Source organism: Mus musculus, chromosome 4 (genome assembly GCF_000001635.26).
Source record: "Mus musculus strain C57BL/6J chromosome 4, GRCm38.p6 C57BL/6J".
In the NCBI taxonomy this organism is placed as follows: Eukaryota; Metazoa; Chordata; class Mammalia; order Rodentia; family Muridae; genus Mus; species Mus musculus.
The window spans coordinates 24,625,422-24,647,460 of record NC_000070.6 but is presented as its reverse complement, the minus strand read 5'-3'; the positions used below and the strand labels follow the sequence as shown (position 1 = coordinate 24,647,460).

At 41.2% G+C, this 22,039-nt stretch overlaps 1 protein-coding gene across 4 annotated transcripts in view; it reads left to right on the top strand.

Annotated features, from left to right (window-relative positions):
* Positions 1-22,039, top strand: part of Klhl32 (kelch-like 32) — a 238,592-nt gene that overhangs the window by 203,690 nt on the left and 12,863 nt on the right. For all 4 annotated transcript variants that reach the window (NM_001355618.1, NM_001033531.4, NM_001163020.2 and 1 more), the window contains 3 exons: positions 14,760-14,818; positions 18,109-18,301; positions 20,470-20,564. In NM_001355618.1, the coding sequence (NP_001342547.1) occupies positions 14,760-14,818; positions 18,109-18,301; positions 20,470-20,564 (347 nt within the window). The remainder of the gene's footprint in view (positions 1-14,759; positions 14,819-18,108; positions 18,302-20,469; positions 20,565-22,039) is intronic.

Here is a 22,039-nt window from a genome sequence, read left to right as displayed (position 1 = left end):
TTAATTGGCAACAAGAGGAAATCACCAGTGACATTTCTAATACCTGTGGTCGTCTGCCTCTTTCCTCGGACCTAACTTATAATAAATCAATTGCGAATGTAGCCATGAGTGGAGCAGGCTGGCTGTGTTTGCTCCTGGGCCCCTTTAAAAGGAGACAAGATTCCATCTTTCTGTCTCTGATTTGGAAGTGGTAGCTTGGTTTACTGGAACAGATGAAAGTGCGTGAAGCTAGTTGTTCTTAACGTTGACCAAATAATCAAGTATTTCCAGTTGACAGAGGAGGGTTGAGTCATTGCCATCCTCCCGGTACTTTGCAAGCTTTATCAGGGGTAGGGGTGGTGTGGATTAATAAGCGTGTGGACTGGAGAGGCTTAGTTCCCTTCCATAGAATGCAGAATGAATGTGTCTTCAGAGACTTGGTATTTGTACTGTGCTCATTCTTGCTTTGTGCCCCATCCTGTTCTGTCCTTTTGGGGTCAAGGCATTTTGCAAACTTCACGACTTCTCAGGATGAGAACCAGAGAATTCAGAAAGCTAAGTTGGATAGCTATGCCTGTTAGCATTTAATTTAAGGTGTTAGAGACAGTCAAATTTTAAAGGCTTCTGTAGCATTTGACACTGTGCCCAGTGCACAAGTGCTCAATCACATTTTGGGTTGAAATCCACATTTCTGAAGTGAAAGAAGCAGTAAATCTCCTGTAGCTGAGTTTTTAAATACACGCTCTCTGTTGTATCGGATGGCATGTGGACCACTGAAAAGGTTCTTGTGTGTTTGTATGAAGGAAAATTCATCTGAGCCCATCGTGCAGAACTTACCTGTCTCTCTCAGATGGCAGCAAAAGAGTGAGATGCTAACCATGACACTGGTGCTTAAAACCAGAAAACAAGACAAACGGCGCAGTAGTTACTCAGAAGCCTCATGTCATATTTCCTTGATTTTTCTTAGTAAACGCTGAATCCCTCTAAACTATGGTGCTGTGCCATAGATAAATATGATTAATTCAGTAAACACACCTCCTGCCCTCTAGAAGCTGACAAAGTTTTTTACTTTTATTTTTATTTTTTTTTTAGATATGTCACTAATGAAATTACCTATGTTAACCCTTCTTTAATTTCCTAGCAACTATGTTTATTTTCATCTTAGCTGGATTTAGGTGAAGCTTCTGTTGCCCCATTTTAGATCACTTTAACGCACTCAATCTACTGAAAGAACTTTAGGTTTTCTACTATTCTTCTAAAATTAAAACTCGGTCATTTTTTTTTCATGAAAATACATTTTCTTAAAAAAGCTTTCAGGTATTACACACAAAAGCAAACAAGTTTACCTCAAAAATATCAATGATCACATCAATAGCCTACTCCTAATTATAATTACTTCTTCAGGCAACATTTGTCTTTGTTTCCAAATACAGCAGCAGGTGACAAAACCTAGTATCTTCCATTGCTTACAGTATAAACATACATGTCTCAAACCACACTTCAGGCAGCTTAACTTAAAATGCATAGACTGTAAAACACATCAAATTTGACATTATTCAATAAGTGAAAAAAATCATAATCTCAAAAAAGTATTACAAAACCTCTTACAGAGAACATATAAAAAGTAGTGTCCACTTCATGAGGTCAGTGTCAACCAGTGGCAGCTGGGCCTTTACCCAGACAAACGGAAACAATCCTGCTACACTGTACACTTGAATAGTTGCACTGATAAACACTACAATCTTGGAATGATGGTTTTGTGAGACTTCATTTCCATGTATAACCCTGGTTGCCCTGTAATTCTCTGTAGACCAAGCTGTCCTTGAGCTTAAGAGATCTGACTGCCTCTGCCTCCCAAGTGCTGGGATATCAACGGCATGCAACACCACACGTGGCTCATGAAAGATATTCATTTACATATATACACACACACAACCAGTTTATTAAGCCAGCCACATGCCTTTAATCTCAGAATTTGGGAGACAGAGACAGAAACAGAAAGTTTTTTGTGAGTTCTTCAACTATATAAAGAGCTTCAGGTTAGCCAGTCATGTGGCGAGACCCCACCTCAAAAAAAAAAAAAAAAAAAAAAAAAAAAAACCAAACCAAAATGCCATTTTTTAAAATGCCCAGGACAGCCTGCTCTCCTCTCTGAGAGCTATCACTAATCCCTTTCCTCTGGTGGCTGTACCTGTGGCCCCACCGGGAAGCTCCTTAAGCACAGGGACCAGAGCTCCATCCCGGATGTGCACACGGACAACATCAGTCCTCAGATGGGCTCTGCAGCTAGAAGCAAGCAGGAAATCTCAGTCCCAATTGCCATCGTCCACTGTTGTTTCCATTGGCAGAATTCTGAAAGTTCCATCAGTTTTCCCCCAGAGCATCCACTGTTCTCCAGCAGCTGGTTCAGTTAGGCGCCCGCTTCACTAAACGCTGGAAGGATTCAAAGGCCCGTGAAACTTGCAGTTTATAATCTTGGCATTTTGAGGAATACGTGGCACCAGTTGATAAGTGTAGGCAACCACTGATACTGAGGCAGTATCTTACCAGAAACAGAGTGGGGCTATCTCTAATCCACAGTTTCCAAAAGCTGTCTAGGGGAGGCCACCCGTGAGGTGTGTCATGAGAAACAGACTGTTAACCACCACTGACAGCAAAACCAACAAGGTCGGGAGGGAGGCTTTGTAAAGAACGGAACATTACAAAACCAAAGACTTCAACTTCACAGAAACTATCCTTGTACACATCTCAACTATCTTTATTGTACTTATTTAAGAATTATTGTGAGGACATGTCAACAAATTCTATAATTGACTCCTTTAAGACCAAACACTTACTGACAATCTGTCTTTTCAGTAGACCAGTCATGGCCTACACTGTTTGTTCTGAAAGCAGGATTATTCTTGGGTTAAAACAAAACAGAAAATCCTTTCCAGATAATTTTCCTCATTTGGCTACTGGTTATTTATTTTATTTTTGCTTTTCTTGATTCTTTCCTGAACCCAGAAACACCCTACCCTTAAGGCAACAAGAGACATATTCTGAAAACAAATAAAAAAACAAGAAAACCTGCTATCCCTTTGATTTCCACTCTTATATTAAATAATGATAAACCCAGTAACTCCCAATTATTCAGTTGTAAAGTCCTAAAAAACCAGGGTTTAATGGAAGTACCATTGAGAGCACACCACACAGGGTGGGCTGTTAAGTTCCACTAACAAGAACACCAATGACCCTACAAAGAACAACAAAACCCCACACTGGCTGATGAACTTGGCAACTGATAATTATTGGCTTAGAGTTATGTAGGTAGGCAGGGCAGTGACAATATGTTCCAGGGCTCCAATACTCAGGCTGGCAGGTCAGGCTCCATATCCAAGAAGCTCCCAGGGGAGAACCAGCAATCTTTGTGGAGTCCAAAAGAAGTTGTTACTTCAGCAAAGCCTAATAGGATGGCATCCAATAGAGAAACCAATGGAAGAACCTCAAACATACTCTAGAGGACAAATCCTCGGGCGTAAAAGGAGTTCCTCTACCTAAGGCTGGGGCCTCTTTTTATCTTTTAGTGACATACTTGTATTACTAAGTTTAATTTAACCATTATACCTAGTTCTGCCAAAATAACAAAATGTTTCTCTCAAAATGGCACTGAGCTCTGAGGACAGGTTTCTTGCTGAGAGCTCCAGAAAAAAAAAAGCTGGCATCGAATGCACTCGAGCCAAGTTCCCGGCTTAATTAGGAAGGTGTCTTTATAAGTCTGTTTTAACCCACGTGGTGGGAAGGCCAGCGATATTTTTGGGTCAGCAGTTACTGCCCCCATAGCTCTGCACTCCCAAACAAGCTCAAGAGTCACGCTTTGCTGTGAGGGTGAAGACTCTAGATCTGACCGGAAGCTGGAAACCCTCAGGCCCAGACTGGCGGGGTGAGAAGGGAAGATGCAAGAAGCAGACTACACCAAAATGCCAAACTCGGTCATTTTTAAGTAATGCTGTTCAAATACCACAGCTTTGGTTTTCCTCTATCTGCACAGATATTATTGTGTCTGCATTTAAAATATTGGGACCTAAGGGCAGGCATGGTTGCAGTTGGGGCATGACTCCTTAAGATGATAGAGTACAGTTATTCACAACTGTGAGACTCCCCCCACTTCTTATCAGTTGAGAGGTGCTGAGCAGGGTTCCTGGCTTCTCGGAGTCCTGTTCTGGTCTCGTGCTGGAGCAGCAGGGTTGGGTACAGTAGGCAGTTGCAGTGTGTGATGGTGTGGTGCCGGGAGTCCTTCTAGGGTACAGAAGTAATGTGAACAACAGGAAATAATTTTCAAGGTGCCATGCAAAGGGGCATCTTGGGCCCAACTGGCGCCACCTCCTCTGGCTGCTTTCTGTCATCCACTTGCCTCCCTGACTCTCCACTTGAGTATCATTGTATAATCAGTTCAGTAATGTCCTTATAGTTTAGGAAGCAGTGTTGGACATGCCTAGCTTTCTACTTTTCTTGTGTGGTTGCCCTTCAATAAGCGCGCGCACGCACACACACTCACACACACACACACACACACACACACACACACACACACACACATGCACACACACACACATGCAGTTACACGGTTGCTAGAAAAGCCCTCCAGTGGGAGACGGGAAGGTTGCAGGAGGAATGGGAAGGGAGAGATGATTTAATTATATTATAACCTCAAAAAGTAAAAGAACAAACGGGAGGTTGACATCCCGCACATGCTCAAGCTCCTTAGTGAAAAGGGCAGAGAATTTGCACAGAGCTTGTTGTCCTGTATACTGCAGTGTAGATATTATGTATACTGAAAAGACAACAATGACACAGAAATCTGTATGGGTTTGGTTCCAGCAGGTTTTTGTTTGTTTGTTGTCAATTATTTTTCAAGCCGTGTTGAATCTGCAGATGCAAAAAACCCTGCACCCTGCACACAACAGACTGACAGTTTCCAGGCAGCTGAGACTATTGGACAGTTACCAGGAAGACCTGGTGGGGCATCTTCTCAGTTTTCCAGGCACATGACAGTTCTCAGTATTCTGTTCCCTACTGACAGTCTTTCCTACTCTGCTTCACTGTTGTTAAACTGCCTCCGTTCCTTAAGACCCCTCCCTCTGACTTAGAGGACCTTGCCTTCTGTTTTCCATGGTTAATGCAGAGGGAAGGAGAAATACTGCGAGCAGACAGATGGGCCGATGAGCAAGGCATGGTCTGGGTAGGGACCAAAGGCATCATCTAGGAAACACTAGCAAGGAGGATGCTGGGCCAGCCGTCTGGAAGAAGCCTCTGGAGTTGCACAGGGTCCGTGATGGAGAGGAGTTTTCGATGAGTGAGATTTGTCTGGTACTACAGTCCAAAATATTTGCCCTCCATTTTTCAACTACAAACATTTCAGTGGAAAGGATTTCTGATGAATGGAATATGGAGAGAAGGAGAGAGCTATAGTTAAGGTGTAATGAGAAAGTAAGGGTCTAGAACTACAGGTACAAACTACACCGGCCGCTCGACTGGGATTCCCATGGAATCACATCATTGAAATTTCATCCCTGAGTCAGAGCTCATCAGATAATGTTCCAGTTATTGTCTGCCTTCCCCCGTACACCTACCTATGGGAAGAGATTGTGCAGTTGCTGGGGCATACATAATTCAGTCCTTGTGACAGCAACATTTTTTTTCTTTTATTATAAATTGCTTTTGACTTTAAGAAGGGAAAAGGAGATTAAAAGAATAAAAAAGAAAGCAAAGAGAAATTTACCTGAGAAAAGAGAGTGTAGTTAGCGAAGAAAACCCAGATCAATAGAGGGAATTTTCTCTTTAAAAGGATGCAAGTGCGTTGAGTAACTTGTAAGGAGAGATGCAGGAAATAGAGACTTCTATTTGGTTAGTAAACTCTGAGAGCAATTCCAGTACCAGGGATGAGAGTTAATTCTGGGCACTGATGACAGATCATAGAGTCCTGAACAGGTAGGAGGGATGAGACTGTGAAGAAAGAGATTCTCGAACACTAAACCCAAAAAGGGAAATGTGGGTATGGGTGTGGGTACCAGTGCACATGATAGCTATGGATCTAGGTACCGCTTCAGAGAGGAGGGGTGTAGGTCTGGGTACCAGTGGTGAGGAGCAGAAGCCAGGAGTTTCCTTGTTGATAGATTCAGGTGAGATCTTGATGAGTTTCTGCTGGGATGATATTTTCTCCAAGATGAGGCAGTGGGCCTGAGGAAAGGGTGGTAGGAAAAGCCTCGGAGAGAACAGGGAACTGATAGGTTTTTTAAAAGTACGTTTTCAGAACCTATACCAAGTTGGAAAGCTTTTTGTCATCTTTTGGTAGTGTGAACAGAGAACTGGAAAAGGCATACTTTTGGATTAATAGATGATAAAAGGTTTCTACATTAGAAATAGCCCAGAGGCTCTGGCAGGAAGATATTTAGCAGCCAGTACTGCAGCTAGTCTAGTCAGGGCCAGGGATTATTGCCCTGGAGGCATCTCTCACTAGGGAGCCACACAGGTTGGAGCTTCATAACTTGAATGTCAGCTTCAAAGTTTCCAGTGAACTGGAATCATATGGAATGAAAACATATGAAATCTGTGTTGTCTTAGAATCTAGCATGAGGTGGGCCCAGACACTTCGTGTTCCTCTTTTGCTTCTACTCAAACCCCCACCTTAAACCTCACCCCCCTACCCCACACACAGAGGCACACACCTCAAATCTGCACCATCTGAAACAAATCAAAACAAACTTTGCTACTGAGCAGAGAGGGAAGCCACGCGGAAATGAGTTATCCACGATGCTTTTAAGAGAACTAAGTGGTTTGAAGGAAGAAAAACATTCAGATCTTCTACACCCTGAAAACCAGTGAAAGCTTTAATCCCCACCTCACTTAGCTGGGCCCTGAAGATCATTTTGTTTATCTTCCTGTTGCTGTCCAAGAAATTAAGCATAAAGAGGTCCATTAACTTCCAGGTCCAAGGGCTAATATTTGACAGGATTTGAATTCTATTTCTGGTCTAAAAAAATAGGGCTTTTCCACTAAACCATACAGCCAGTAGTTTTTGTTGTAGTGGTTGGTTTGTTTGTTTTGATCACTTTTAGCAAAGGTCTGAGAAGCACACACTTAAATTGTGACTAGAACGTATCCATGACATAACTCTCAAAGTAAATGATACACGGAAAAAAGATCAGGCCCTGGTATTGGTTGTTGTTCATTGAGAATGAACAATACTTGATTATCTTCGGGTGCTCAAGTGTCTCCTTTTTCCAGAGCACAGAATTAAAACAGAGAGTTCTTCTGTGGTCCTGTCATTCACTTTTGAAAACATAAACAACATCCTGATGTTAAAGTGTGAAACATAATTTAGCGACACACAGCACTACATGGCAAAATACGGTAGCGTGGGTAAGAGACTTGCTCTTCATTTTTTACTATAGCAGTCTAACTGCCTTTAATATCAGTTGTCTAAAATTATCCTTGTAAGTTGAAAACTCCAGACTTTTTCTCCTAGAAAGAATAGCTTTTGACTTGAAAAACTCTTGCATCTCTACCACAGAGGAAGCTGAGCAGCATCACTCATCTATGAACAAGAGAGATGTAGGATGCTTAAAGCTACATCATAGCAAGTGCTGAAGAAGCTGGCTGATGGGCAGGGGGCAATTAAAGGTCCAGTAAGAAGCCAGCAAAAGCACTGGAGATTGCTACACAGAGGCTGGGACTTGAAAATGGACCCTCCACCCCCACCCCCTACCCCGACCGTGAGCAGAGGTTTTGGAGGCAGGATTCTGACTCTCAACAGAGTGAGTGCTGCCAGTTACAGTGGATATTTGATGAGATTTTAAACGGCAGGTCCCCCTAGTTTACAGAGCACTTTGTTAGATTTCACTTATTTAAAACAACATATGGTACACTCTTTACCTCTTTCTGGGTTGTAAATGTGTGCTTATTCATTCTAGATAGCATAAACATCATTTACATGTTCAACAGCAGTGCTCTTTTATAGATACTTTGACACTCCTTTTTTACAAGTTTTAGTTTATTAATTACACGTCCATTTGTGGGAGCCTCCTAAGTGTGACCGAAATCATAGGGATACTAGTTTTAATTTAATACACTGTTAACTATTCAACATGTTAATTTAGCATAAAGATTCCTGGTTATAATTGTTTATATAGCCTTATAAGCATCATAAAATATGGAGCATTTTATCACTTATAAAAATAGATAATAAAATATATTGTTTGGGCTGAGTATGGTGTCTATAGTCCCAACACTTGCACAAAGCAGGATGGTCTTGAAGGAGTTCAAGGCCAATCACAGCTCCATAGTATGCTCTAGGCTAGCCTTGGCTACAGAATAAAACCTTGTTTCAAACTAAAAGTATAGATGTGAACACAGTGTATCTATTCTCATTGTGCCACTTGTCTCAGAGGATAATAGGGAGCTTAATTCTATTAAAATGATTAATAGGCGCTCATACTTAATGTTGCCACTTTAGGGGTAATTAAAGTATGAGTATGAAATTGGAATTCGTTTAAATAAGAGGAAACCGAAAGCATTAAAGAAGAAAAAAGGCCAAGTACAGTGGCCAAGTATTCTACTTGTAAAAAAACAAAAAAACAAAAAACAAGAAACAAAAAACAATCGAGCCTCAGTGGGTAAAATACTTGAGAGAATTCCATTCTTAGAATCCAAGTAAAAATAAACCAGGTCTGGGTTCAGATACTCTGTCGTCCCAGTGTTGGGAAGTGACAGGAAGGCAAGCAGATCCTGGTGTTTGCTAGCAAGTCAGCCCCTTGTCTACTTGTGCTCCAAGTCATTAAGAGAATCTGTCACAAAAAGAAAAGAAAAGGAAGAGAAGGGAAGGGAGGGGAAGGGAAGGGAAGGGAAGGGAAGGGAAGGGAAGGGAAGGGAAGGGAAGGGAAGGGAAGGGAAGGGAAGGGAAGGGAAGGGAAGGGAAGGGAAGGGAAGGGAAAAAAAAGAAAGAAAGAAAGAAAGAAAGAAAGAAAGAAAGAAAGAAAGAAAGAAAGAAAGAAAGAAGAAAGGAAAAAGAAAGAAGAGAACAGAAAGAAGAAAGAGTAAAAACCAGTGGATCATGTTCTCTGCCTTCTCTCTTCCACACTCACATGCAACCATACCTTCACGCACAAACATACACTTATGGACCTGGAGGGCATCATCCTGAGTGAGGTAGCCCAATCACAAAGGAACTCGCACAATATGTACTCACTGATAAGTGGATATTAGCCCAGAAACTTAGGATACCCAAGATATAAGATACAATTTGCTAAACGAATGAAATTCAAGAAGAACGAAGACCAAAGTGTGAACACTTTGCCCCTTCTTAGAAATGGGAACAAAACACCCATGGAAGGAGTTACAGAGACAAAATTTGGAGCTGTGACGAAAGGATGGACCATCTAGTGATTGCCATATGCAGGGATCCATCCCATAATCAGCTTCCAAACGCTGACACCACTGCATACACTAGCAAGATTTTGCTGAAAGGACCCAGATATAGCTGTCTCTTGTGAGACTGTGCCGGGGCCTAGCAAACACAGAAGTGGATGATCACAGTCAGCTAATGGATGGATCACAGGGCTCCCAATGGAGGAGGAGCTAGAGAAAGTACCCAAGGAGCTAAAGGGAACTGCAACCCTATAGGTGGAACAACAATATGAACTAACCAGTACACCGGAGCTCTTGTCTCTAGCTGCATATGTATCAAAAGATGGCCTAGTCGGCCATCACTGCAAAGAGAGGCCCATTGGACTTGCAAACTTTATATGCCCCAGTACAGGGGAACGCCAGGGCCAAAAAGGGGGAGTGGGTGGGTAGGGGATTGGAGGGGTGGGTATGGGGGACTTTTGGGATAGCATTGAAAATGTAAACGAGGAAAATACCTAATTAAAAAAAAAAAGAAAGAAGACAAAGATGCTACAGGAAATCAAATTCAACTGGCAAAATGTATTTAATAATTCAATGTCCTTTGCAGGAAAATGGTAAGAAGTCTTGATAAAATGACTACAGAATTGTAGCAAATGGCCGCTTCTGAACTGCTTGTATACTCTGAGTATGAGTCATCTAAGCCTCTGAGGGAGACCAGAATCTTCATTTTGCTCATGAGGATCTTGAGGCTGGCTGTGGTACCCAACTCCCCAAAGACAGAATCACGCTCCTGTTCTTGTTACCCTTCCCCTCAACAGAGTCTCGGGGAGCGTTGTGAGCACGTAAGAGGGTCAGAAACCTCACGCTAGCTCCCCTCAGTCCTCAATTTGCAGGCAGAATTTTCCATCTTTGGAGGACAGAGAGGCTCAGCTCTTTGCATATTGTCCTCAGTTGTGCCCTTGCTTTGTCTGTGGCAGAAATCCCAGGCCTCTCCTTCTAGAATGAAAGCGTAGGACTCTCTAGTGACCGAAGAGCTACTTCTTGGTTTGGCGGAGTTGCAGAGTGGTGGAGTGCGGAAACGACAAAAAAAATAGCAAGGCCTGTCAGATGACTCATTCAGTTGGTAAGGGTGCCTGACAATGCCTAGAGGCAGAAGTGTGGTCAGTGGACCCTTATATGGTGGAAACAAAGAACCTACTACAGCAGACTGTCCCCTGACCTCCAAATGCACACTCTAGCATGCATGCAATCCTCACCAATCAACCAATAAGTAAATGTCGTTTTAAAAAGAGAAAGATAGCATCAGACTAGGACCGAAGCACGAGCCCAGCTTTTCTAACCCACTGCTTCGTAGATGCCCCGCACACGGTGTGAGCGCTTAGCATTTCTTGGTAGCGGACACAAAGGCTGTTTGGCAGTCACTTGTCATCCATCCTTTCTGGTATGCATTCATCCATTTGACACAAGTTTTGCGGCGAGCTGTACAGGGAAGCTTAAGAAAAATGCTTTTGCCTTGTCTTGATGATAAAATGGGTTTCTCACTCATGGTAGCATGGTGGTAACTTCTAATCCCTCCTGGCAGTTTTTAAAGACTTATTTGACATTGGGCAGGGGGAGTGCGGAGGACCTGCAGTATATCTTTAAGGTGCAGTTCAAAAGTAAAAGACAAGGTTGCTCATTTTCAATTTTGGCTGAGAAGCCTTAACTTTGACTGTGACACTTCAAAGTTAGAGAAAACTTGGTCTTGAAAAAATGGAGGCTGATATGAGATGGCATATTTAATGACATCTGTATCTATAGAAAGCTGTTAAGATGCAGATTATCCCGCCTGGGGTGGGGGGGGGAGATCAAACTGCCAATCTATAAAATATACTCGATAGGAGAAGGAAAGGAATCTATCTGTGCGAGTGCTTTGATTGCAGGGGACAGAACAGCAGCATGTGGCATCATAACCTAGAGCAGACAAATCAGCTTGATGACTGTCAAAGCCAGGAATACTGCTGCAGGCAAGGGTACTCCAGAGTAGGAGAAATTAAAACATATAGAGACTGTTATTAATTTCATATCTATTTTTGTATAGTCAAATCTGTATGCAAATCCTAGCATCTCATTTCAGCAGATTAATCTAAAGTGAAGAGTGGTATGTGAAGCGAATGTAATGATGAAGCTCTTTGGAATAAATGTGGGTTGAAAACTTGGATGCTTCCTGTAAAATTTATTTATTTTTTTTTATACTGTGAAGAAATGGATTTGTTTATATGCTCATTTGTAAATTACTTCAAAAGGAAAAGCAATAGAGGCAATTCCCCAGTTTCCCTTTGCAATCCCGACTTGGCAAAAGCTACAGCCCTGGGTTTGGCAGGCGCCTCCTGTGTCTTCCCATTCTCGAGGTAATCATGCCGATAACTAACTGGGACTTTCATTTTTATTCCCAACTAGTGATCCAATATCTCATTTCTGAACAGTATCATATGAGGGAAAATTTTTGTGCAATGCTAAGGAATCTAATTATTGAGTGCAGATTAATAAAAATCATATTATGGATGCATCTGTGGTAGTGAATAAATAACATCTGAACAATAATTCTGAAGAGCACGGTGATCAGTTGTATACCCCATGTAGCAGAGGGGGTGTGGGAGCCACACTGTAATTCACTGACTGTATATTTAGTACACAGTGCAATAAATATGCTCCATATTGCCATAGAGTAGTTTACCGCAATAGACCTTATTCCTAAATTAGGTAGAGATGCTTTTAGAGTTTCACAGTAAGAACTGGGAGCCTGGCCTCTGTTTTCTTTCAGTTGGGGAAATGATCAGAGGTGACCTGGACATTAATCTGGTGATTATGGCCCCGAATACAAGGGCTGGCATTCTTTCTAACCTGCAGCACATGTGTGGTCTCAATAGATTCATGTATTCTTACGTGGTTATGCCAAGAGAGAGTTCTTCAACCTTCTGTTTTTAATGAGACAGGAAGCAAGTATCAGGGGTAAAGGAAATACAGCTCTTCTTTTGATCTACAACTTGATTCTATGTTGGGATTTCAACTTCAGGTTTCTTAAATGTGGTTTCTTTTCCTTTTCCTCCTTTTTAGAAATGAGACAATACATCCAAAGAGTGCTTTCTTTAAAAAAACAGCAATCTTCTTCCTTTCTGCTCTCTGTAGATGAAGCTTTTGTTAATTGTAAGAGTGGCATCTTACTTTGTATAAATAATACATACTTTAAAGGGTGATTGAAAGCTATAGAATTACATTTAACAAAAGGAATCTGCAGTTAATACTAGCAACCGTTAATTACTTGGCGGATTCAGTCTCCTTACCAGAGTTTAGGAAAATGATTGGCCTGGACACGTGCCCATCTCTTTATGTATCTAATAGTATTGGTAGTCATTGCTTAATCTAAGTTAGCTTAAAGTTACATATTCATCTTCTGGATTCCGATTCGCTTAACTCTTGATGCTGGAGTTGATGGTAAAGACCTAGGCAGGGTTTAGTACTGTCCGAGCAACCAAAGTGCTGGGTGACGGAAGACAGTCAAGGAAGACAGAGATGGAAAATGAGTTTGTAATCAACTCTATGGAAACATGAGGTTTTCTTCGGCACCAGAGCGAGGAAAAGAACTTTGGAGGAAGGCTGCTCAGTCGTTCCTCAGACTGCAACCTTTGCCTCTGTAATTAGGTCATGTGAACTTGCTGGTGGGTGCTTATCAAAGGTAGACTCATTCCCTCTTCTAAAAACTGGGGGAAAGGACCTTTTCCTTGATGATGATATTTCAAAGAGATTTAGGTCCTTCAAAAAGATATTCTTGTTTCCTAAAAGTGGCAAGTGTCTTAAACTAATTGACATTTCAAAGAGACAGAGAAAGACATTGCAGTTATGCCTAATCTAAAGTAAATGAATTTTAACAAGCAAGGTCAGGGTCTTAGCATCAGAAAGCAGCCTAGGCTAAGGGAATGCTAAAGCCTTGTGGTCAGTCTTATAGCTATATATCTTCAAAATTAGCAGGGAAGCCCTATAGAAACATTTTTTACACTTTATCAAATTTTGAATCCATATATAAGAATCAACTTTCTTATACTTGTTAAGAATATTCTCTTATACTATCTGCAGCTACTTATGGGTGGTATTTGTAAAGATGGATATTGTATCTCCACATTTTCACTGTTAAGAGTAAAAGTTATACTAGAATTGAAAATGTCTTGATCATACAGAGCTTAGTGTACATCACAAACACGAAAAGAAGCATGTCTGAATTAAATACCCTTTATCCCAAATGCTCGGCACTAGAAGTTTTCAGGCATATTCAGATTTCCAGATAGTTGTATATTATGATCAGATGTCTTAGGGAGGGCAACCATTTCTAAACACGAAATTCATTTACTTTGATACACAAAATCTGAAGATAATTTTATATACAATTTTTAGTGTTTCTGTGTATTTACTGTGGCACCTCACTTGAGGCCAGATGTGAGATCATCTACTTGTGCTATCATGTCTGCGTTCAAAAAGTTTCAGATTTTGAACTGTGTTCTACTTATGCAGGAAAAGAAAATAGGAAAAAGTCAGTTTAAAGTATTGACTTTTGTGGTTTCTACTTAAATAGAAAGTCTGAAGTCTCTTAGGTATTAGCCCTGTAAAAGAGGATGTGTAACACATTTTGAAGTCATTGCACTGGAAACCTTTAGAGCATGCTGTCCCATTTGGTAACCGGCAGTCTTCAGGTTCGCTTGTCACAGTAAAGGCTTGGAATGTGGCTTATCTGTCCTGTATCAAATGTACCCTGGACTTTGGAGATTTTTTAGGAAATGAAATGCTCAGCAAATTTTATATGGATTTCATATTAAGATAATATTTTCATCAAGTAGAAGTAAGTAAAATGCATTATTAAATATCATTTCTCTGTTTTTACTTTCTAATGTGTCACATTCATGGATATTGTTATTCTCTCCTAGATACCATTTACCCCATCTTTTGATAGATAATGACTTTTGCTGTATGTATTTTTCCAAAGAAATAGCAAACTGTCACCTTGCTAATGCACAGAGCTTAGAGCTCTAGCACTGCCACCTTAGCTAAGGACAGGGACGTGTTGTCTGTTGTGCTGTGTTCACCCCAGAGCCTATCCTTTATCCAGCCATGCAGAACACCTTGCTAGAATTCGAGGCCTCTGGCACCCTCAGTATACCCATTGCTTACTCCCAAGTGGCTTGCTATGGAAGTGCTTGGGACGAAGAATCAGCTTAAACAATACATTTCTTAATTGTGTCATGGGTTCGCCTTGAGAGCAGACGCTCAGCTGTCTCTCACTGTCCTTTTAATTGTAGCTTACTCTTCTTTTGGAGGATCCTGTTTCTTGTTCGTGGAAAGCTCTAAAATGTGCTCCTCTGTTACAGGTGGGGTGACAAACACCGCACAGTATCAGAACAGACTGATGGTATATGAACCTAACCAGGTAAGGCGTTCCTAAGAATTCATTACCGTAATTAAAATGCGTTTTAAAGATCTCCACAGGAACTGTTCATCAGAGTGCCACTGTATGCACCTTCAGCTACCTGGGGGAAAGAAAGCATTTTGCGGGGAAAGCCTTCAGTTCCTCATTGGTATTGCACAGCTTCGGCCCCTCTAGTTTCATGCTACATGTAATGCCACAGAGCTTTGCATATGGTAGAGAGGATTTTGATTGTAGCGATGTCCTTCTGTAAGGGATGCCATTTGGGGTGGGAGACATCCCTATGACCTTGTTAGTCTCAAATCAAATAATGCCATTTGACTTAATACAGCCAATGGTGTCCTATGTCTAGGACAAACACAAATGGTATGTGTATGAAAGTCTGGGAATGGTGTGCCTCTAACAGCTGGGTCCTTTCTGTGTCCTTTTGATGAAGATTTAATTTCCCTTTTCCCCTCGAAGAAGAAATGCTTTTATTTTCTTTTCCTTCTGTCCAAATATCTACAAACAATGCAAATGTCTGCTGTATGTTGTCACCCTTTCCATGACTTGGATTGTGACAGTATTCCACCATGGCGTGACCTGTTTGATTGTGACAGTATTCCACCATGGCGTGACCTGCAGGTTTACTGTCCATTAGTGCAATATTAGGATTTGAAACAACAGGTTGCCTTTGGCAGGTTGCATCTGGGCTGGGTACCACAAGTATGTGCACAGTGTTTCCAGTGTTTCTGCTGTGTGTGTGTGTGTGTGTGTGTGTGTGTGTGTGTGTGTGTGTGTTTTAACAATGACTTAACTGAGGAAGGCATTTCTCCTTTTATAAGTGTGTCTCCTGATATTATTAGGAGCCATAGATTGCAGAGATTGGATGTTCATGGGTCAGCTGTCTCATGAGAGATCACTAATTGCAGAAGCCTGAGTTCGGTGCACACATGGTTAAGGAGGAAGACTGCATTAACACTGGTGAAATGAGTTCTGTTTCATGTTTGTACACACATGCTCTTTTTAAAGAATTCTGCTGGCATATTGTTTACGGTGGATACTGGCAAACATCACATCTGCTTGCATCTTGCTCAGAATCTCAATAACTCTATCATTCAGCCCTGATGCTTATTTCTCTTCTAGGCCTTTGTGGAGAGTCGATAATGCCTGCCATCTGCCACAGAGCACATCGCTACCTGCCAACAGGCAGGCTGGGGTGACCTCTGCTTCCCCACTGCTGATTAGTATTCACACGCTAGCTTATTAGGAATGACCCCACCAGGCCTCTCGCCTTCTTTGCCTTTGCAGCGGGTGGCGGCTCACCTGGCAGGCACTGCAGTGAAGGAAGCTAAAGATATAATCAGGGGATGTAGGCAGGCTTTGCAAACCAGATGGCATCTACAGTCTTGTGGCAGGAGACTGGACTGCTAATGCAAACACTGACTCCTAAGACTGTTATAGGTTAGTGCAACCAAGATAAGCATCGTCACTCAAGCATAATGCATTAAAGATATTTCTGAGCAAAATGTTTGAAATCTAGCTTTGACTATTTATTAAAGACTGTATTTTATTGAGGAAATTCTATGTTCAGAGGAACCAGACAGTAGAAGCCTCTCAAACTAACAACTTCTTTTTGTCTGCAGTTTACTCTGAGAAATTAGAAATGAGCTAAAAATATATGCCTATAGCAAATAAATGCCACAGTATGTGTGCCTATAGTGAATAAGGGACACACTATATGTGCCAATAGAGAATAAATGGCACACGTCTATAGTGTAAAAGTGCTTAAGTGTTTGTGCCTAGAGAGAATAAATGCCACACTATGTGTGTCCATAGTAAATAAATGCCACACTGTGTGGTTATAGTGAATAAATGCCATAGTATGTGTGGCTATAGTGAATAAATGCCACATTACATGTGCCCACAGGGAATAAATGTCACACTCTATATCCCTATCGTGATAAGCTCCTGTACTCCTGTACTCATTGTATGCCAATGTTTATACAAGCATGTCTGTGCTCATAGCCTGCTTTTTCTTTGCAGCTTTGTGAACTGGTGAAATTCTATGCATACAAAACATCGTATGATTTTTCTGGTTCAAGTCCAATTTTGTCTTGGCAAAAAGCAAATGAGGTTCTCCCTATATGCTGAGTGTTTATGAGAAAGGAAGTGGTTAAGTTTACTTACTGATCTATTGCTTGGTTTACTTGTCTGTCAATTAGTGAGTTGGGATTTAAATTTCAAGCCATGGTTGACTTTCATATAATTTTAAAAGTTGCATGGCATTTTAAATTGGAATCTTATGTTAAAAGGGGCTGATCATAGCTTTCTTATTATTAAGGATGATCTAGAGTCAAATATTAAATATTTCTCCATTCTTTGGCATTATCATATAAAGCTTGGCCTTCTACCAATATAAATAAATATGTCTAACCTAATTGCCTTATTTGGCAAAAGGCATAATTGTAAATATGTTAAGATATGAGAGGATTCAGATGCAGAGGAATCAGTAAGTTTGTTACTGAGCCAAGTTTTAGCTTGTCCTCTGACCTCAGGTCAATTTTCAAAAGAATGGGGGTGTAGTCTTCACCTTAACTCCTGTGGGACCTTCATACTTGATGTTTATATGCCTCCCCCCAAATCCTGCAGGGCCTCACTATGTAGCCCTGTCTAACCAGAAATTCAGTACATAGATGAGATTGCTTTGAACTCACAGAGATCTGGTAGCCTCTGCTTCCTGAGTGCTAGACTTTTGCACCACCACTCCTGGCCCTAATTCCTGTATTTTTAAGACAGAGGCCATGCACTGGACACTTATTACATGTGAGGCATTTTCTAAGTCAGGACGGGCTCTCATGTAAGTTTTATTATCTCAATTGTAAAGCCAAGGGGATAAGCATGGGGAGGGGGGTGTCAGTAAATTGCTTAAAATTGCCCATGAATTATGGCTTAGTAGTCACCATCTAGATGGTTTTAATTATTACACTCTCTTCTATACTGTCCTGACCATGTGCTTAAGCCTAAGTCATCTCAATGAGCTAAGCATCATGAAATTTTATAATCGCATTATAAGATGTAAAATGCCTTATAAAATGCAAACCTACCAAAAATTTTAATGTAAGCTCCAAGCTAGGATTATATCAGCTTTTTTTTTCTTGTTTTTACATACAGAACCCATACATTTTAACACATAAATAATATGCAAACAAGATGCGGTTGATTCTAGGGTTCATACTGCTAGCGAGGCACCGCTGCCCTTGGTATTTGTGAGGTCTCTTTAACACAATGCACTCGATTTTTTTTTTTTTCAGAATAAGTGGATAAGTCGCAGCCCCATGCTACAGAGAAGAGTCTACCACTCCATGGCTGCTGTCCAAAGGAAGCTTTATGTGCTTGGAGGCAATGACCTGGATTACAATAATGACCGGATTCTCGTGCGTCATATAGATTCTTACAACATTGACACTGATCAGTGGACGCGCTGTAATTTCAACTTGTTGACTGGCAAGTATCTCTGATAAGCAAATTCAAAACAAAAGGAGGAGCTGGAGAGATGGCTAAGTAGTTCAGAGTACTAGCTAGTCTTCTACAGGGAGCACATTTGACACCCACCACCCTGTTAACATCCTACAACTATCTGTAATTCCAGATCCAGGGGAGCTTTAGGCCCCCTTTTGTCCCCCATAAGTACCAGGAACACATATAGCAAGCATACAGGTATACACACAGATAAAACACACATACAGATAAAACACAAAATGTTTTTGAAATGTCTAAAGATAAAAACAAAAGCATAAATAGAGATTTAATAGAGAATCAAGATTCAAGACATCCCCAAACTTGTTTCATGGACAGCCAGAGTACAACCCTAAATATTATGTGAACAATGCATAGCACAAACTGTTTTCTTTACCCTGGAAGACATGTGTGATTTTTAGCTAAAGGCAGGGCTTGTTCAGGTGGCTGGGAGTCTAGTTTCTACCTTGCCTCTGTGTAGGTTCTCAAAGGACCAAGAGAAGCATAGCATCTCACTTTCCCTTAGTAGATATTCAAACGAGAACTTTGACACCTGTACAAAGAAAACAGCCCCTAACGAGCTAATGGTATATTTTCTGTTTTAAAAAGTCAGGGTCTCATATACATCAGAATGGCTTGAAACACCTTCTGACCCTCCTCCCACTTGCCTTCTTCTAGGATTACAGTTGAGCGTCACTACATCCAATTGTATATCGTCCTGGCATCTGATCATGCTAAGCAGTCACTCTACCAACTGAGCCACATGCCCAGAGACAGGAAGAAACATTTGTTCCACTTCTCATTGCTTAATTCTTGTTGTTTTTTTTTTTTTTTTAATTTCTTGGGATTTCAGGAGAATGGTGGTCTTCCTTATTTCTCACCCCTGTATGTTGTTTCCTTGTGTAGTCTAGAAATTAAACTTTACAGCTGCTCTGTGCATAAGAGCTGCATTTCTGGCCACTCATCCAGACCCATGTACTTCTGCAGAGCAATCACAGATGTGTCCCTGACAAATGACAGAAGGGAGTGGAGTGACTGTAGTAATAATGTACTTATCCTGACACTCTAGATGGAGCTGAAAACTGTCTCTCTTATCAGCTCCTATGGCTAACATCCACCAATGGTAGGATCCCTGGCCAGGCTGTTTTAAGTCAGTGGAAAAATCACAAACTGTACATGGTGGGCTAGAGTAGTTCTGGAAGACATTTAACACACAGAGTGAGCATTCAGTCCCTCACTGTGGTCTGTGCTGCTGGACAGCCACACGAGGAACACAACCAGGGGTCTGGATGCTTTGTAGCAAGCTCCTCCTTTTTTGCAAAATGATGTTCGGCCTACTGTACGTACTGAACTTTCAGGTTATAATGGTACCTCAGATCCTAGATCCCCGGAGCTGTGATTCTGCCTCCAATTATTCCTCCAGTCAATCCTGTGTCAGCTCATCAATAAACAGAGACTTTCACTCTCTGGTTGCCTCCAGGGAAGAATGTGTGGTTGTGAGTTATTCTGTCTTCTCTTTTGACACGGGAGGAGAGTCCTTTCATCATCTTGGTGTGTCAGTATCTAGGGACAGTGCAGACTAGTCTCAGCTTGTGAACTTTAATATAATCTTAAAACTGTTGACTATGTAAAGGAAGAAGGGCAGCGACTATCTGTTTTGTCTGCTATTTCTCTTCATTTGAAGAGGGGCGGTGTGTGTGGGGGGGGGGGTGGCTCTGTTTTATTGCCCCAGGGCTGCTGTTGTTGCTTTATGAAGGTAAGCACTTGTCTATATTTGTGGGCCCAAATATTATATGGAGCACAAGGGATGCTTTACATATCTAGAATATCCCTTATTTTCACCACATAAATTAATGGCATTCAGAATAATATGGAATTGTTGGTTCTATATAGCTTACTATTGCTCTATGTAGTGCTACATTTATTAAGGTGTTGACTAATATATTTCGCCCTGGTCCTAACGAAACATAGATTCACTCTTTAAGCAGGAGTGGCCAATTCATTTTAGTTCTGGAGACAGTGATTAATTGCTGCGAAATTCCTGTGGAGTATACAAATATGCCATAGGGGAAAACTGTATCCCTCGGTGGCAAAGGGGTTAATTAAAACATGCAAGAAATAGAATTTTTCTTTTTATATAATTCTCTTTACTTTAGGCCAGAATGAATCTGGAGTCGCTGTCCATAATGGGAGAATATATTTAGTTGGTGGATATTCAATTTGGACAAATGAGCCTCTGGCTTGTATCCAGGTGAGTGGTTGAAGTTCCTTTTGAAGTTTCTGCAGATGGTTCAGCGAGGTTATGTTTCGAAATTCAGCTGCAGAAGGAGATATTTATGTGTAGAGAGGAGCTCAAGGCCCCTTTGTTTGTGCAGTTAGTTCAGCCTATCTCCTATCTCCTAGATAGGATGCCTACTAAATGATTGATTCCTTTTACAATTAAGCTGGGCACAAGCTTTAAAACATCTACAAAATATCCCCCAAATGGAGAACTTTGGATAACTTACTCCTTTTAATACATATTCTTTTTTTACGTTTGGCAATAGTCACTTTGCACTCCCACAGTTTAAAAAGATACCCCATCTTCATGAATTTAGTATATTATAGTTTGTTCATTTTCATAATTGTTGCCTGCAGAGGTGTGCTTCCTTTTTGGCAGAGGATCCCAGCATTCGTGGTTTCTGGGTGGTCTGATAGGATAGCCTTAGCACTGCACAAGAGAGCCGGGCAGGTTTGCCTTGGCAGTGAGCCAGCTGGGCCACCAAGGTCAAAACCGCATACTTCGTTGCTGTATATAGTGGAGGTCTAATTCCGAATGCTCTGTCTAATTCTTACTGGTTTTCTGTCCTCTGGTAAACTCTTGAGGTATCTTAGCCCCAACTTCTCTAACATACCCTTTGAATGACTCATATTTTTGCTAACTTAATCTTTGTGGGAAAACTTTAGAAAAATGTTTTTTAATGTTGCGAAATGTTTCTAGCATCATCATCATCTTCACCACCACCACCACTATCATCACCATCGTCATCATTAGCAGGTCTCACTCTGCAGCGCTGCCTTGCCTGGAGCTCATTGCGTAGACTAGGGTGGCCTCAGACTCTCGAGATCTGCCTGTCTGCCTCCAGAGTGCCGGGATAAAAGGTGTGCACCACCACACCGGGCAGTTCTAGCTTTCTAGTTTTCGATGTCTCATAATCACGGGATATATGCCTGTGTATTATATGCCCGTGTACCCCGTAAGGTGGCATGTGCTTGTCTGCTTTCAAGACGGCATTCAAGGGTCTACTTGGTGCATTATGTTAGTAATATTTCTCCTTTATCTTCCAGCTATTATTTGTTCATCCTTTCTCCTCTCGCTTTCTCTCACCGCAAGTTTTCCTGAGGATCTTACATCGCTCTCTTATTCACAGAGATGAAACAGATATGAAAACTTGATTGCCCCTTTTGGCTGAATAGACCCGAGGTTTACAGTGAATGGCTAGAATTAATTGTTGTTAGCCCACAGGGAATGCTCATAAAACTCTGTCATGCTTTACAGTTGAAGTTAAGGAAGAAAACATCTAAAACAATTAGTTTTATATACTGCCAATACAATATAGGTAGATTTGAACTTAACACAAAGAAAAACTAAACCTATCTCTACCTGGAAATGATAAAACACACTGCCATGTAACTGAGTTGAATGTCACAAGGAAACAAAGAACCTTAGGACTTTGTAGTAATGAG